Genomic DNA, 18,048 nt, shown 5'->3' on the forward strand with positions numbered 1-18,048 from the left:
GGACCTTTGTACATATGAAAGAGGTTTAATGAAGAAAATGAGTAAATTGACCAGGCATTAATCTGTCAAACTTGGATGACAAAATTATAGAGCATATTTGGTTAAGTGAAATATCCTGATGAACATTCTTCATCCAAAGCACTGCTCGAGGAGTCAGTTAATAGCATTGCTTCTCGAGAGGAGGCTTCACAGTTAATAAAGTTGCTTTGGAGGAAGGGCAAACTTCTAATCTAAGGAGAAGTGAACATAGCAGCCTGCAGAATCCCAGTCCAGTTTTTCAGAGTTTTACAGTTTTGGAAAACTTTTAAAAAATGGGAGTGAATTGTAGCAACTAAGTGTATTAAGAACAGAGAATTAATGAGGATCCAAATTTTAGAGATATGAATTCAAAGCTGGCATTTGTATGTAAGAGTTTCAATGTTGTCACTTGCTCGGGTACCCCCTTCACGTCCCCCTAAACCCTCAGAGAGCTTCAGCTGTTCCTTTGCTACTGATGGCCTTTCTCAGGGCACCTTTGACATCCTTGTTCCGCAGAGTGTAAATCAGGGGGTTGAGTAATGGGGTGATAAAAGTATAAACTAGGGCAAATTGACGGTCCTCATCCACGGAGGAGCTGGACTGGGGACGCAGGTAGACCAGGCTGCAACAGCCGTACTGCAGCAGGACCACGGCGAGGTGCGAGGAGCAGGTGGAGAAGGCCCGGCGGCGGCCCTCCGCAGAGCGGATGCGCAGGATGGCGGAGGTGATGAACACGTAGGAGACACAGATAAGCAGGAAGGGGACGGTCAGCACGAGGATGCCCACCACGTAGAGGACGGCCTGGTGCACGCGGGTGTCAGCGCAGGCCAGCCTCAGGACCGGAGGCACGTCGCAGAGGAAGTGGTTGATTTCCCGGCGGTGCCCGCAGAAGGGCAGGGTGAAGATTAAGGATGTGAGCTGCAGGCTCAGGAAGAGGGCGAGGCCCAGGGCGCAGACCACCATCTGGACGCACAGCTTCTGGGTCATGATGAGAGCGTAGTGCAGAGGGTGGCGGATGGCCACGTAGCGGTCGTACGCCATGACTGCCAGGAGGAAGCAGTCAGTGCTGCCAAGGGTGACGAAAAAGAACATTTGGGCCCCACAGCCAGCCAGGGGTATGGGCTTCTGGGCCCCCAAAATGTTGGACAGCATCAAAGGCACCACCACAGAGGTGTAGCAGATTTCCAGGAAGGACAGATTGGACAGGAAGAAGTACATGGGGGTGCGGAGGGAGCTGTGTGCGCGCACCGCCCAGATGATGGCGGTGTTGCCGCAAAGGATCATGAGGTAGAGGAGGAGGAAGAGGAGGAAGAGGAGGGCCTGGAGTTCAGGGACAGTGGTGAAGACTCGGAACACAAACTCGGTGGGGCCGGACTGGTTGTGGTCAGGGCTCCAAGCAAACATACCTCCTGCAGAAGAAGAGCAGAAAGGGCTGAGACTTCTTTTGCTGAGTTGCTTTATTGCCTGAGTGAAAAAAAAAAAAAAAAAAAAAAAAAGACTTATGAATCTTCTTTCTGATATGGGAATTACCTGTCAGAGATTCTAACTGTATTAAAAGATAGGAAATGCTATTTAGAATTCTTCGTATGTATGTTCCTGAAGGCAAAGAGACAGACTTCAAACATCTCTTTAAACATCATCTTTTAAATATAAATTCATGTGTTAGTTCTTCACTTCTCTAAAGAATTCATAGTTATATGATTATAGACATTTATTTCACACATGAAACTTTGAATGCTAGAATTCATGTTAATCTGGATGTTTTGGTCTCATAGAGGACTGGGAACGCACTTTTATTCCAATCATATCTTGGCATAGCCTACTTATTTATTTTCCCTTATGAGGTATTTTATGCAAGACTTCAACTGTCAACCAAAAATTCAGAGCTCAAGTGTACTGACAGGTAAGAGCATTAAGCTCATGGTGGGCAGAAACAGAGTGGAGCTAGCTGAGATGAGGAAAGATGACAAGGAAACTAGAAATTCCATAAAAGGGGTAAAAAAGAAAAAGTAACCACTTTCTACAAAGTCACTACTTTCAGGCAGATTTGTATCTAAAATATACTTTTTTTATGACACAAAACTTGAGGAGATGATGAACTACTATCTGAAATATTTCAAGGAAAACGAATTCTGATTAAGACATCTATGCTCAATCAAGTCATTACACACATATGCAACATCAAAAAGAGGTTTTCAGTTTTGCAGAGGCTCTGGAATTATATCGTCTACGTCCATGCTGAAAACAGTAACTCAGTGACTCCAGTAGTCCACTTTGATAAAAAGATGAGTAAAATGAAAAATTAAATGTAGAGAATTTTGTGACATAAAAGTTATGAGAATTGAAACAAAGTAAAACACGGTTGTGTCTAAATAATTATTTCAAGTATTATTTTATAAAAAACAAAATTCATTGTGAAAACAAATTTAATAGTAATCCAGGTCTAAAATTTCAACTGATGCACAAAATATAAAAAATGAGTAAGAGAGAGAGGAGATAGGTAAAACTGTATTAATTTCCTCAAACTGTATAAAGAATGATTCAGTAATAAAGACCACATTATTATCTAGATAAAGTTCATTTTTTGATACTTAATATTAATCACTTAATACTTACATTAATTAATACTTATATCAATAATATTAATTGTCACTTTAATCAATTACTACTTTTATTAATTATTACATTAATACTTACATTAATTAATCTAAAGCACAAATAGAATGTATTTTTTCAATTGTATAAAAACACGTCTTTCCAAAAATTAAAGAAAAAATGAGGGACTGAAGCTATGGCTCAAAAACAGAAACAAGAACAAAAATGGATAAGGAATCATATAGAACAAAAATTTAAAAAAAAATGTCAGTAGTAGGATGAATCATCATTAAGACAGTAAATATAGACGGGCATTTATCATCTATTAAAATGTAAAGATGTTCAGATTGATTTAAGAGTTTTTAAGAGGCAAAAATACAGTGTCATATAAAAATTATCATTCTTTTTACGCAAATTTTTTTGGAATTTCTGAAATATTTAATAATCATGAGTCTCAACCAAAAAAGATGACAAACATCTAGTTGTCCGCATGAAAACTTCAAAGCAGACAACTGAAAAGTTGGAAGTAATAAGAACTTTACCTTATGATGGCCCACATTAACGAATTAATACTTAACCCCTTGTTCATCGTTCCTTCTATAGAACGCACTACCAGGTGTCCAGGTGAGTGGACTTCACTCATGTACATCTGAGCACTTACACTCCCTCCAGTTGAAGTTGTTGCTTAAAGTCAATTGTGTTTGTTTCCAACTGTGAATAAGCCAAGTACACTTGATATTACAAAAGTTAATAAGATAATGCATAAAATGTTGAACTATGAATGTGAAGAGGATTCTTTGAATGGAAATTGATTTTAATGCCTTGGAAATATTTGATAACAGTAAATTGCAAACAATAATTTACTGACGAATTAGCTAAGATGGGCAGAACTAACTATATTTTTGAGGTGAAAAGGCAAATTTAAGTCATCACTAAGGCTTTTTGGCAGGGAATGGGAAAACTCAATATTTTAAAATATTATATATCTTTACCATAATCCATATAGTTGGCACAAGTCTGATAAAAATCCTAAGAGAAGTAGAGTGTCTATATGTGTGTTTGTGCGTGTGCATGTGCGTGTACTTCATAATGTGATTTTAAAATTTATTTGAAATAACAATCGAATGAGAATAAACAGTTGTTCAAAAAAGAACAAGAGTTAGACTTACATTAAATATCAAATTGTAGCATAAATTATGTCATATATAATATATTAAAATCATATCATATCAAAAATAAGTGCAGGATAGAGAGACAGTTCATAAAACAGAAAAGACCCATGATTCTATGAGTCTTTAATGCATGATAGAAGCAAGACAGCAGAGCAAAGTGGCTAGGAGCATGTTTTCCACGTTTTCTGCCATCAGACTTCTTGGGCTGAAAGTAATAGTGGACACAGATAACATCTCTATAATTCAATTTCCTCATCTACAACGTGGGAATGATAAAAAATGTACTTGCCTTCTGTGATATAATGAATATAAGTGAAAGGCACTTAATACAGTGCCAGCACTTACAAACATTCAGTAACTGTTAACTCTTAGTATTTTTCAAATAACTACAGTATGGAATAATGGAATAATAATTCATTTTGGCATTAATTTCCTAAGTTACCATGTACTGAAATTTATTTTGGATGACCAAAAATGTCTCGTCTTAGAAGCAAAATCACAAAGGAATTAGACGACTGTATAGTTAAAGGCAAAAGTAAGACCTCGAGCCAGCAAGATGGGTTAGAGAAGATTAGGGTCTACTCTACTCTTTGGGTCTTGGATTTCGCTCTTTTAATCTGTACCCATTGCTTTGCAACTCAGTCAAGAAGTTGCAAAGACTTACAGAGAAAAGACAGATTCACTGGAACAATTCTGTTGGAGTGTCCGAAACAAGTATCCAAACTCTGTCTAGGGCTTCTTTACTTATTGAGAAGGAGGTGATCTCCTCTGAAGTGTGTTTTGAGAAGCCTCAGAAAATCTCTACTGACACAAACTGTCCCTCTGAAGGCACTGACCATAGTGAAGGAAATTCTTGAGTTACATCTTCCTGCAAGAGAACACATAGGCTTTAAGGTCTTTCCACCTGCAGTTGAATTCTGGCCACGCCAGCTCTCTGGTCTTGGGAAATTTACTTCTTCAATAAATAAACCTGTATTCTCAGTTTTCTTACTGGAAGCTTGCAGGGTTCTTGTGAATGTTGATAAAATATACATAGAATTTCCTGTGCTATGCCTAGTTCTTTTTCACTCCAGACTTTCTCTTATGATAAACACATAACACAAAATTTTCTGTTTTAACCATTTTAAAATATATAGTTCAGTGGTATTAAGTACATTCATATTTTTGTGCAGTTATCACCACGTTTATCTCCAGAAATCTTTTTACCTTGTAAAACTAAAACTCTAATTTGAGTCTAGGAGAGCCCAGTTTAAAACATAAAGCAGTACAGCACTGGGAACTATATACAAGATCTTGTGGTGGCTCACAGCGAAAAAAAAAGTGACAATGAATATATGTATGTATAGCTGAAAAATTGTGCTCTGCACTGGAATCTGACACAACATTGTAAAATGACTATAACTCAATAAAAAAGTGTTTAAAAAAAACACATAAAGCAGACCTTGCTCCAAGCCCTTCAGTGGCTCCCCATCTCACTCAGAGGAAAAGCCAAGACCCCACCCACCCGACCACTTGCTTCCCCTGCTCCAGCCGCACTGGCCTTTGTGTGACTGGAATATTCTTCCCCAGGCACTGAAAAACTCCCTTTATCACCCTCCCCCTCCTCCCTGGCAACCACCAGTCTACTTTCTGTGTGCATGGTTTTGACTCCTCTGTACCTCATGTAAATGGGGTCATAGAGTATCTGTGTCTTTGTGTCTGGCTTATTTCGCTTAGTATGTCCATCTCTTCCTGGTCCCCCTTGTACTCCAATCTCTTGAATACTATCTTGTCTCTCCTGAAATCATGGAAAGTCATTCAGCCTGGACAACTTTTCCTTCTTTTCTTCTTAGCTAATTTCTACAAGTTTCAGCTCAGGAAACAGCCCAGAAGTCAATTATCCAGGAAGCAATCCAGATTCTCATCCTCTCTGCACCTCTGGGTAAGATTCTCCTCCTGTGAACTATATAGAACCATGGCTATATCTCAATTACAAGACTTATTCCTCCATCAGGCAAAGTGCTGTCAAGCCATCACTCAAGGAGGGAAGCTAGCTAGCATTTATTGAGCATCTGCTATATGCTGAAATCTTAGTCTCAGCTCCATGGGAGAATTTAAAAAAAAATTAAAAAGTGGTCTTTGTCCTCAATTCAATGAAGACTTGACATTTAACAGAATTTGGGAAAAACTCTTCTAAGTGAGAGTTTCCTATATTATCTTTTAGAATTCTAAAGATATAAAATGGTTTTTCCCTCAGACAAAAAGATAGATAAGCAGATGATAGATAATATGTTTATAAATAGATAAATATATACATAGACGTATATATACATAGTCAAACACATTTGGGAAACACTAAATAGTCTCTCTCTGTGATCCACAATGGAGACAGGCATTAAATGGCTCTGAGATTCTGATGTGAAGTGTTTATGAATTTAACTTTTCAAAATTTCTTTCTCTAGTGTTTTATGAAAATCTCTTTAGGTGCCATGGGAATTATAATTAAACTATAACTGTAATGGCTCATGCCATTACGTGCAGGCACTCTTCTAAACCCCCACAACTTGTACCCCACAACTGTAGCATGGGGCAGGTCATATTTTATACCTGTTTTACAGATAAAGAACTGGAGTTCCAAAGGATTAAGTAGGTAGTCTGAGATCCAACAGCTAGTCAGTGGTGGAATCAGGATTCAAACGCAAGCATTTTGGATCTGTAGAAGGAAGATCTCAGTCTGGACCTTGGCTCCTCTACCTCCCAGTCATATGATGTTGGACAAGCCATAGTCCAAGCCTCGTTTTCCTCATCTGGGAAGTATAAATAAGTATTTACCCATTCCGTTATGTCATTTGATGTACTTACATGTACTAGAAAATTATCCCTGAACTCTAAAGTAGATTGGCAAACGTCTTCTATAAAGGACCAGATAGTAAATACTTTAGGCATTGTGGGTCACAGCAGTTCTTTCCATGTTGTGTAATCTCCTCCTTCCTTCCCTCCCTTCCTCTTTTTCTCCATTCCTTCTTCCCTTCCCTTCCCTTTCCTTTCCCTTCCCTTCCCTTTCCTTTCCTTTCCTTTCCTTTCCTATCCTTCTTTCCTTTCTTCTTTCCTTTCTCCCCATCCCTCTCTCTCCCTTTCTCTCTCCCTCTCTCTCATCTCCCCCATTTCTTTCTTCCATTCTTTTCTCTTTCAGTATAAAACACACTCTTAGCTCAGGGGCCACACAAAATAAAGCTAAGTTTGGTCTGTAGGTCTAGTTTGTCTACCCTTGCTCTAAATTGTTATACAAAGTAAATTAAGATCATTTAGAAAAAAAGAGTAGCTGATTAGTTTTTTAAAGGTCTCTGAAGATGTTTGCTTACCTCTTTGTAATTCATTTCATTCCAAAAGCCATCAAAAATTTCATACAGGCCAGCAATTTTTTTCCTGTAATGCTAAAAGTTCTTGCCATAGTTGACTAAGGAAGCAATCCTAGAATGCTTTCTGACCCTACATATCCTGTCTTTAAGGATGAAATAAAATAAGGATTATGGGCTCCAGATAGTGTACAATCTCCTGGAAATGAAAAGTGACCAGAAGATGATGTCCTTGTCATATTCAGATATGGATGGGGAAGAGCATGCTTGTGTTCAGGGAAAGAATCAGGCTTTAGAAAGGCATCCTTGGATGAGGAATACCACGGAAGGAGGGATACTATTGGATTATCTAAGCCAGAGTCCTGCATGGGAGGACCAGTCTCCTCTTCTGTTTTCTTTTTACCCAGAGGCCACTGTTGCCTGATTTAGCCAGATAACTTAGTGCCCTATAAGATGTCTTAAATTAATGGGTCCCAAAGAGAAGAAATTTCCCCAGTGGCCTTTCTTAAAACAGATCCAACTAATCATATTTGGGAAAAAACTTCCTGGGCTTATCAGCTGTGACAAAGTTAATGGGCAACTTTCCGCCTGATGATCACAGATAACTGCTATCTGGGGACCCCAGGGTGGTGTCCTTCCTGCCTGTACCTGGCAGGGACCTATGGATGCTGTGTTCTAGTAAATACAATCAGTGGGACATGTTCACGTCAGCTCAGGGCTTCTGGAAGGCACAGAGTGCATCAAAATGACTCTTGCCAGGAAAACTGGAGATGGAACTTCAGGCCTGGCTTTCCCAATTAAATGTTGAATTATCTCTAGGCGAATTGTGAAAACTTTCTTATTTGAGTTTCCTCCTCTATGTTATAAGGTTGGATTAGATGACACTCATGGTTCCTGCTAACCTCAAAATTCTACAATTTGTGCTTCTCTCTTAAGGAATAGAAGACATTGAATAATAGAGCCCCATCCACCCCTTCTGGCTTTCTCATTTCCCCTGTCAATCATATTCATGTTTGTCTCTGCTGACCCCTGCCCCATTCTTACTCCTTTCTGTGTAGAGAACCATAATTTTCACTCTCATCCAACCAGGTTGTTCTATTGCTCTTTCTTAGTGACCTCTCTTTAATTTCAGGTACCATTTCCCCTTGATTCTGCTAACAGAATTTCCATTTTCAACCTCTCCATACAATCCTGTAACTTTTTGCAAACCTTCTATCCAAGTCAGAGGATTTTCTGTACATGTATATATATATATTAAAAAAACAACATGTGAACTTGAGAGTCTTCCTTTGATTTTGGAAAAATATAGAAGACTTGTATATGAATCAAGGGCATAGAGAGGTTAAATTTAGAACACCTTATCATTCATAAAGCCACAGTTTCTTCAATATGCTAAATTCTTTATAATATCTGTAATACTTTGAAAAAAACATAATTAATTACATTCACCAGCAATGATAAGGACTGAATTGTCTTGTTTGGTAGTGTGGAACCTGTCAGTGGCCAGTGACCTCTATAACTCAGAATGCAGGGTATTTATAAGCCAGGCTTTCATTGTAACACCTCTGGATAAATCAGCTATGAAACTAGATGAAATCCCCTAAGAGGTGAGTGGTGGTAGAGCAGAGGAGAGGTCTAAGGTTAGTGTGGTCTAAGGACACACTTACAATTCAAGGTTTGGGCAGATGTTGAGGGTGAACCACGTAGGGTGAGAAGGAACAAGCAGCCTCTGAGCTAAGATAAAAAGCAAGGGAGTGTTGATGTAAACACTGGTACATGCTAACAGTTCACAAAATTATAGCTTTGTCTCAAACCTGTCTCCTGAGCTTTAGAACGTGCATCAACTCTCCACTCCATTTCTCGATGTCAGATTTTAATGTGACATGTCTAAGTTAGCCCTTGATTTTCCTCATTAATACCTGCTCCTCTTCCGTTTCTCCTCTCTGAAGTAAATGACAACTCACTGCTTGAGTCATATCTTTCTTTTCCACTCTGACATCCAACCCATCAGCAAATCTTTTCAGCTCCACATTCCCAACGATGCAGAATGTGACTCCTGCTTCCACCTCTACAGCTCTGCTCCAGTGTATCATCGTCTACTGCCTGAATTTCTGCATCCTTTTTTCAAACTGGTTTCCTGGCTTCCATTCTTCCTCATAGTCTTTTTTCTTTCTTTTTTAAAGTGTGTGTGTGTGTGTGTGTATGTATGTATGTATGTATTTGTAAAATACACATAATACTATCTTTTTTGTATATATATACTTTTATTGAAGTATAGTCAGTTTACAATGTTTTGTCAATTTCCGGTGTACAGCATAAGGTTTCAGTTATACATATGCATACATATATTTGTTTTCATATTCTTTTTCATTATAGGTTACTACAAGATATGGAATATAGTTCCTTGTGTTATACAGTATAAACCTGTTATTTATCTATTTTATATATGGTAGTTAGTATGTGCAATCTCGAACTCCCAATTTGTCCCTTCCTACCCCTCTCTGCACCGGTAATCATAAGTTTGTTTTATATGTCTGTGAGTCTGTTTCTGTTTTGTAAATAAATTCATTTGCCTTTTTTTTTTTTTTTTTAGATTCCACATATACATGGTATCATACGGTATTTTTCTTTCTCTTTCTGGCCTACTTTGCTTAGAATGATGATCTCCAGGTTTAGCCATGTTGCAGCAAATGGTATTATTTTATTATTTATGACTGAGTAGTATTTCATTGTATAAATATAACACAACTTTATCCAGTCAGCTGTCGATGGACATTTAGGTTGTTTCCCTGTCTTGGCTATTGTAAGTAGTGCTGCTGTGAACACTGGGGTGCAGGTGTCTTTTTGAATTAAAGTTCCCTCTGGATATACACCCAGGAGTGGGATTTCTGTTGTTTTATTTGTTTGAGGAGTCTCCCTATTGTTTTCCGTAATGGCTGCATCATTGATCTTGAGCTCAATGTCTTATTAGAATCAAAATCACAGTTGGTAGCTTGGGGGAGGGTTGAGCTCATTCTGCTGCACCTAATGCTTCTGTCTTAGTCTGCTCAGGCTTCAAAACACCATAGACTGGGTGGCTTATAAACAATAAAAAATTTATTTCTCACCAATCTGGAGGCTAGGAAGTCCAGGGTCAGGGTGCTGGCAGATTCAGTGTCTGGTAAGGGCCTTCCTCCTGGTTTATACTACCATCTTTTTGTTGTGTCTTCATGAGGTGGAAGGGGCAAGGGAGCTCTCTGGGGTCTCTTTCATGACATTAATCTCATTCACGAGGGCTCCACCAGACCCTGAATCTGCCTCCTCCCAAAGACCCCACCTCCTATTACCATCACATTGGGCATTAAGATTTAACGTATGGATTTTAGGAGCACACAAACATTCAGTCTATAGCAGCTTCCATTCCCAGAAATAATCCAGACAGAAACTTTTAGTTGTATACATTCATTACTCATTTAAAAAAAAGTTACAGTAGCATATTGGACAGGAGATGGATGAACTGTTATAGTATTTTGTTGTCTGACACTAAGTGTGAGATGTGGTTACATTGCTGTCGAAACTTGCAGCTGTGTGTGCTGCAAAACTCTTTGTGACTAATACCACACACCAACCCACTAAGACTTAAAAGGTCAGGGCATGGAGGCGTTCTGGGTACACATTCATCTTTTACTGTTCTTTTCCCATGTCTTCTCAGTAAGGCAATCGGACCTTTGGGATTTGGTGAAGGTGAGCCCATCAGATTTCAATATTTGTGGTCTTCAACTGTCCTAAAAGTGGATGTTCACTGGAGCATGCAAATTTTCTAGCTAAACTTCCTTATCCAAGTGAAGCTTCTAATGATGGATAACAAAGCTTCTCGAACACAGGGATGACAAAGCTTCCAGGATAACAAGGGCTTCATTGGAAGAAACAGCAACGTGTACTTCCAGTTCCCTTTACCTCTGACAACCTCAAAAACCTATGCTGTTTAATGCGCTCCTGCTGAGAGCGTCATAAAGTGGCGAGGATCTGGGGAGTCTGTAGAATATCAACAAGGAAGGAGCTTTAAACACTTTTAAGAAAGATGCTAGATCAACATTATTCTGCCTTTTCCATGTCTTTTTCAGTCCTTCTGATGCTTTAGTTACAAAGATAATTGTGTTATACTGCTGAAGACTAGTGGTCCTTGATAAAAGAGAATTTTTTAAATTTTAGTGTACATTATGCCTACCACAGTATGCCATGATGGTAAACAACTGATGGCTAAACTAAGCTGGAAAAAATAAGCTTTGGAGTCCCACAGACTTGGGTTAAATTTTGCTACCCACGTCTGAGCCTCCATTTCCCCTCCTCTGTATGGTTGATTCTCTCAGAGTTAGCATTGGCTCTTAATGAGACAGGATATGCAAATAATTAGAGCAAGCACAAGATTCTAAAAGAATATTACCTTTTTTTGTCCCAATCTCTCTTATGTATCAGGCTCTGGGAAGGTAACTACATTTTAAAATCTCCTGGCACCCAGGTATTATCCCCAGATCTATTAAGTCATTCTCTCTGGAGGTGGATCCAGGCAGCAGTATTTAAAAAATCTGCCCTAGATTATTGCAACGTGCAGCTGAAGTTGCGAACCACTGCTGTAGGCTAGTTGTTTCTTGGTTGCTTGAGTCCATTGCTTTCCAAACCTGAGCTTGCTTCAGAATCACCAGGAGGGCTTGTTAAAACTGCAGAGAGCTTGGCTGTACCCCTAGAGTTTCTGACTCTGTAAGTCTGGGTTGGGGGTTCCTATAATTGGCATTTGTAAAAAATTCAGGTGATGCTGATGCTGCGGGTTTGGTAATGATGCTTTTGAACCACTGCTCTAGAGAAACAGTTTTCAAAGTGTGATCTGCACACCAATCTCAGCTGAAATGCAAGGAAAGCTTGTGAAGAATGCAGGCGGTCCTCCCTATCCAGACTCTCTCATATGAACTTCATCTATTAGAACTCAGGTAAGGAATGGATATAGTTTTGCCTCCGGAACTGTGTTTTTCTCTCTATAATTCAGGAGCTAAATAGATTTATCTTATATAGTGTCCCTTATTATCCAGACTTACCACTGACTTTCTTACAATCCCAGTTCAGGATCCAAGTATATGTGGATAATGGGGGATAATTCTACAGATTTCTGGGATCTACCAGAGATAAAATAAATTAGATTATCTGGAATTAGATCCTGGGATTCTCTGTTTTAAGTCTCTCAAGGTAATTCTTAGGAACATGAATATCTGAGAGCCATGTCCCTCTGCTGTGTAAGAGAATCATAGAGTTCTTTTAAATTCTAGTAATTGAAATATAACTGTGGTGTCAAACACTTACGAGGTTTGCTTGCAAAGCACTTGACCCCATAACATCTAAGATTACGATCCTTCTCTTAAGATACAAGCAATATTCTGTTTCTGGCAAAAGACATCCAGAATTTCTCCTACCCAGTCAAATTCCCAAAGTTTGAGTAGAACAAGTTTCATTTGGAAGGATCTGCTCAAAGAAATGAAAGACAAGAAAGAATTAAAATTTAAAAAACATTCTTAGACCCTAGAAGCCCAATAGAAGTTTCAAATGGTCTGCTTGCTATTTCTAATCAGAAAGCTAAGCCCAATGAAGACTTCACTTTTCCACCCACCTTCATAAATGCACTCTTAACTTCTTTGTTCCTCAGGCTGTAGACCAAAGGGTTCAGCATGGGGATGACCATGGTGTAGAACACAGATGCAGTTTCGTCTGTGTCCATGGAATGGCTGGAGCTGGGCTGTAAGTACATGAAGATGATTGTCCCACAGAAGATGGAAACAGTGGTGAGGTGGGATGCACAGATAGAGAATGCCTTTTTCTGTCCCTCAACTGAGTGCATCCTCAGGATAGCAATAAAAATGAACAAGTAAGAGTCCAAGATAACCAAGAGAGTGAAAAAGATATTGAATGCAGGCCAATGTGAAGAGCACAATCTCATTTGTGTAGATATCAGAGCAGGAGAGGGCCAGCAGTGGGGGGATGTCACAGAAAAAGTGATTGACTAAGTGGGAATGGCAGAAGGGGAGGTGGAAAGTCAGGGCAACATGGATGGAAGATTGCACGAGTCCACAGATGTAGGAGCTGGTGACCAGTAAGGCACACATAGTACTTGTCATGGTGGTGCTGTAATGCAAGGGTTTACACACAGCTGCATGGCGGTCAAAGGCCATTGAGGCCAGGAGGAAACTTTCAACAGTGGCAAAGGCTGCAAAGAAGAACATCTGGGTAGCACACGCATTGTAAGATATAATCTTATCTCCTGTGAGAAACCCCACCATTACTCTGGGAGTGACAGTGGAAGCATATACACAATCCACAAGGGAGAGGTTACTGAGGAAAAAATACATGGGAGTGTGGAGTCGAGAGTCCAACAGAATCAACACGATCATCCCAAGGTTCCCGATCAGAGTGACGAGGTAAGTCAGAGTGAAGATTGTAAATAAAGGGACCTGCATCTTTAGGGCATCTGTTAACCCTATAAGAAGGAATTCAGTCACCTCTGAAATGTTCTCCATCAGGGTCATTTGGGACTCATCATGAGCGGCACCTAGACAAGATAAGCAAACATAGGGTCATGCTATTTGATCATTATCATGGAAACCAAAGGGTAGACAGGTTCTCTTGCTCACGTGCGTCAGCTCCGTGTCAGGGGCAGATGCTCATAGGGAAGGTGGACCGAATGGTGGGTAAGGGTGGGATGAGTGCGACTGTTCATCTAGAAGTGTTACGGAAAGGCACTGGCATGCCCTTGCTGACTGTGGCTGCCGCAGCAGGACCGTATTATGACTTGAGGCCACATCTCAGCTTGCTTGCTGTACAGTACACTCTATTACATGAAACCACATAGGACCCTTTCTTACTACTTGCCTTCTCTTGCGAGCATATTTGTCTAAGCTATAGATAGAAAGCTTAATCAACAGAAAGCAAAATTTAGAAAACATTTTGTCAACCATTGGTACATGGTGCTGACAAGTCCCATCACGTATATTTCTTGTCTCTGAGAGACCCCTCACTAATTGTTTAAGTTAGCTGAGGGTATGTGGTGATTTAGAGCCCTGCTTCAGAGGCTACACTTTGCTTTCTAATTCATAAGAGCCCTTCGCTGGTGCTCCGCTTCACCTATCGGTCCCCTAAAGGAAACTTCATGGTTTCTGGAACGTTCTTAGTAATATTTTGGCGTCTTTCAGTAATTCTAAAACAAAAGGAATTTCAAAAAGTTGAAGCAAAACTTTAGTTGCTTTCTCTCCATGCAATGATCTATATATATTTTTTCCAATGGGCTGAATTTTTTCATCTTCCACCATCATCTATGTCTTTGCTTTGTTTGTGGGGAGGGAGGATAAGGGGAAATGGAAGAGCTACTTTTGTTCTCACCTACAAACTCTGTGCTGTCAACCAAGTCATAGCTCTCCTGTCACGTTACATAGTGTATCTGGTGGTGGTCACCTCCGGTGGTGACTCAGCTGGCAGCCTATTGTGGCTGCTGTGGTTATAGTATGAGAGGTTCTCTCAAGCTAGGAAACACTTCTGACTCTGGAATCTTAAGTCACATTCGTTTCTCCTGAATTAGCCATTCTTAATATTCAAGGAAGGATGTGATATAGCCTTTGTCTTTAAAGATTGCCTGCTGGGAGAGACATATACCCTAAAGACATGTCAATCATAATTTATTTCTAAAGTGGAGGGTTCCCAGGGCACTTTGAAAGGAGGAAGGGTGTGTAGTTAACCCAGTGCAGAAATGCAGGAAGGCTTTCTGGAAGATGAGAACTCCTGAGTTGTGACTTGGAGACTAAAGGAATTATAATAATGCTTATTCGTTATTATAATAGCAAACACTTATATAGCACATACTTTGTGTCAGGAAAACTGTTCTAAGTTGTTCATAAATATTAACTCATTTAATACATTTAGCAATTCTGTGAGGCAGGTACTATTATTAATTACCCTCCCATTTTACTTTAAGTGGACTGAATAAAGTTTAAAGAGGTAAATTACTTGCTCAAGTAGTAAATCTGGTGGTAGGGTTGGGATTTGAGCCCAGGCAATATGGTCTAAAATTCATAATGTTATGTATCCTTCTCAATATAGTGTGTCAAATTAATTAATTTCCTGTATTTCAGCTTCCTCTCCTTTCAGGTGGGAAATACACAGCTTTCAACTTTTATGTTGGAGGAATGGAATAACTTAGATCATGCAAAGCACTCAAAATAATGTCAGTTACACAGCAAGTACTCAAGAGTTTAAGCTGTTACCACCACCACTGCTACGACGACTACTATTACTACTATTACAGCAAGCAGAAGAAACATCATGGATAAAAGGATGAATCGGTAAACACAGCTGTACAAACAGACAATTATAAGCACATAGGTATTACCGATTAGTAAAATGCATGGCACAATCAAATCCCAATAAGTAAGTGATGTACAAAAGTAATTGGTACAAATGAGACAGGTAGGAGTGAACCCTGAAAGAGAGGAAAAATGTGTCGGATTACGGATGTAATACAACTATTTAGAAGAAGAGCCTAAAGTGACTTTTTACACCAAATATCGTATAAGAATATATTTTTTCCAATTGTACAGATACGTGTCACTCACTGATTAGTGATTTGTTGGGATGTGGCCTTGGAGACATTACTGACACTCTGAATCTCAGTCTCATTGTCTGTGAAATTCCCAGTTCGTGCAATATCCAGTGTATTTATTTTACAGAGCTGAAAAGATGAAATTAAATGACATACGGAACCCTACTAATACAATGCCTAGCACATGGAATGTATTCACTGTTTGTTCTCTTTTTCTTATTCTCGTCCTAACTGGCTTTGCACATAAACCAGCTCTGTACCAGAAGCTAGTGTTACAAAATGAATAACCTGATTCCTGACCTTTTAAGGGGGTAGAGGCAGCCAGATCTACAAATTATCTCCCCAGAGTGGTAAGTACCATAACGAAGTGTGTATAAAGTGTTATGGGATGACCATAAACCTAACTAGAATATGCCAGGACACGCTACTGAGACTGGTTCATCAATTCTTAGATGCCCGTGCTTGCTGGAGTTGCCAGATTTGGTCCAAATATATAAACATGTGAATCTGATTAAATTTATTTTTGGGAAAAAAAGTTAATTTCTGTATTCTACTGATGCCCCACGAATGGCCAATGTATTGACCGAATACTTTATCTATAATACTTGTAGGTGCAAAGGGGCACAAAATAGCTCCTTTTGATCCAGAAATTCAGAGGTGCAGGGGTGTGGATAAGCTTGTACTGCAAACACAAGGCCAATTCTAATCTTAGTCCTCCTGATAATTAGCTTGGTGCAGGCCTGCTGCTGGCCAGATCTTCTTAATTCATAAGATGAAAAATATTTTTATCTCCCCCGTAGACTGCTATCCTGTTCTGATGTGACAATAAATATGACAGTTATTTAAAAAACAATAAAAGATGCTAGCATTTTAAAATCAGGCAATCTGAGCCATTTACTTTCTATACAGTTTATCTCATCTCTTCTTGGTTACTGCAGGATATTCAGTCAATAATATTGAGGGTCCAGACTTTGATGTTCCTAAATCAAATGGCGTTACATTTAAGATTCCACATAGATGTTGAAAGTTCTACAACCTCTGAAATTCAGAAAGGGAGCTATGACATTTGCACGTACTCCTGTAGTATACTCTAAACCAAAGAAAATTAGGAGGTGCAGTCTCCATTTTTGAGTCTAACCATCACTCCAGCCATTTATATAAGACATCTGATTGTAATAAGCATGGAAGTCTGGGTGCTGGAGGGCAGCATAGGGGAAGGAAAGTGGTGGACAGGGAGTAAGGAGCTTCCTAGCTAACAGTGCATCCATGGTCTAGCTATTTAACCTCTCTGGGCTTTATCCTCCTCATTTGCAAAGTAAAAACCATTGGACCTTCTAGAGCTACTCGCCATTCTAATTGGCTGTGATGGTATGTTTTCTTGATACTTACTTTTGTCCTGGGAACAGACAGGTTGAGGGTACAAGGGAGGTAGTATGGAGGTTGGCATCTAGGAGAGCATCGTGCTGGAAAAAGCTCCTTCCCCACCTGTGGGGTGCTGTTTTGTGGAACACAACTTGGGCCTGTGCTCTTGCAAATATCAAGGCAGAGAAAACGACCTTTTCATACAACAAATCTCAGGGGGCAATATTTAGTGTCGTGCGAGTAGATATCTCAGGAGGTTCCTGATCCCAGGCTGGTCCTCTAACCTGAACTTGACTGGAGATATCAGAGGATAACATTTGTACGCATTTTAGCTGAGAGTGCTTGTGAAGATGGGGGGGGTGGGGGTGGTGGTGGCTAGAAGCTTAGAAGGAAGAGCCTCCAGTCATCAGATCAGCAACACCACAGTCAAGTTAGGCAACGAAAATTAAATCTTCAATAAAGTCTCGGTCTATGTGATGTCAGGACCTCATGTGAGCTTTCTCATATCTATTTCTTTCTTAAAAGCCCTGAAATATGTATACTTCCTTGCAATTTTTTTGAAACAAAACACCCATTTGTTTTACCACTACGGACATGGTCTGGGGATGTTTAAGGAAATATTTGCTCTTATTTTCAGAACTAAGAAGGTGGACCCATTCTTTTCTCTGTGTGGTCCTCTCTGACCTTCAGCACCCAGGCAGACTGGTCTCTGTTTTATCAGTGCAGCCAAGGGAAGCTGTTGGAAGTCTGGGCTGTGCAGTCAGGTGGCCTGCCTGCCAATCCTAGTTCTTTCAACTGTTTCAGGGTGAATTTGTCCAAATTATTTAATCTCTCCAGGCTTCAGAATATCACCTATAAAAAGGGGGATAATAATATTGTATGTCCCTCTTAGGAGAGTCCTAGAGATTAACAGAGATGTATATACAAAGGGGAACATGATGCCCAGCCCATATCA

At 39.6% G+C, this 18,048-nt stretch overlaps 2 protein-coding genes across 2 annotated transcripts; both read right to left on the bottom strand.

Moving 5' to 3' along the window:
- Positions 1–462: 462 nt before the first annotated feature.
- On the bottom strand, positions 463–1,492 carry LOC102505466 (olfactory receptor 10Q1). The gene has a single exon (XM_032490498.1). It carries the CDS (start codon positions 1,420–1,422, stop codon positions 463–465), a length of 960 nt encoding a protein of 319 aa, XP_032346389.1. The 5' UTR covers positions 1,423–1,492.
- An 11,221-nt stretch (positions 1,493–12,713) lies between these two features.
- On the bottom strand, positions 12,714–13,659 carry LOC102505738 (olfactory receptor 5B12-like). The gene is given in 2 exon segments (XM_014553271.2): positions 12,714–13,055; positions 13,057–13,659. Coding segments are annotated over 2 exon segments (945 nt in total).
- Positions 13,660–18,048: the final 4,389 nt, after the last annotated feature.

This window comes from Camelus ferus, chromosome 10, assembly GCF_009834535.1.
Source record: "Camelus ferus isolate YT-003-E chromosome 10, BCGSAC_Cfer_1.0, whole genome shotgun sequence".
NCBI classification, from domain to species: Eukaryota; Metazoa; Chordata; class Mammalia; order Artiodactyla; family Camelidae; genus Camelus; species Camelus ferus.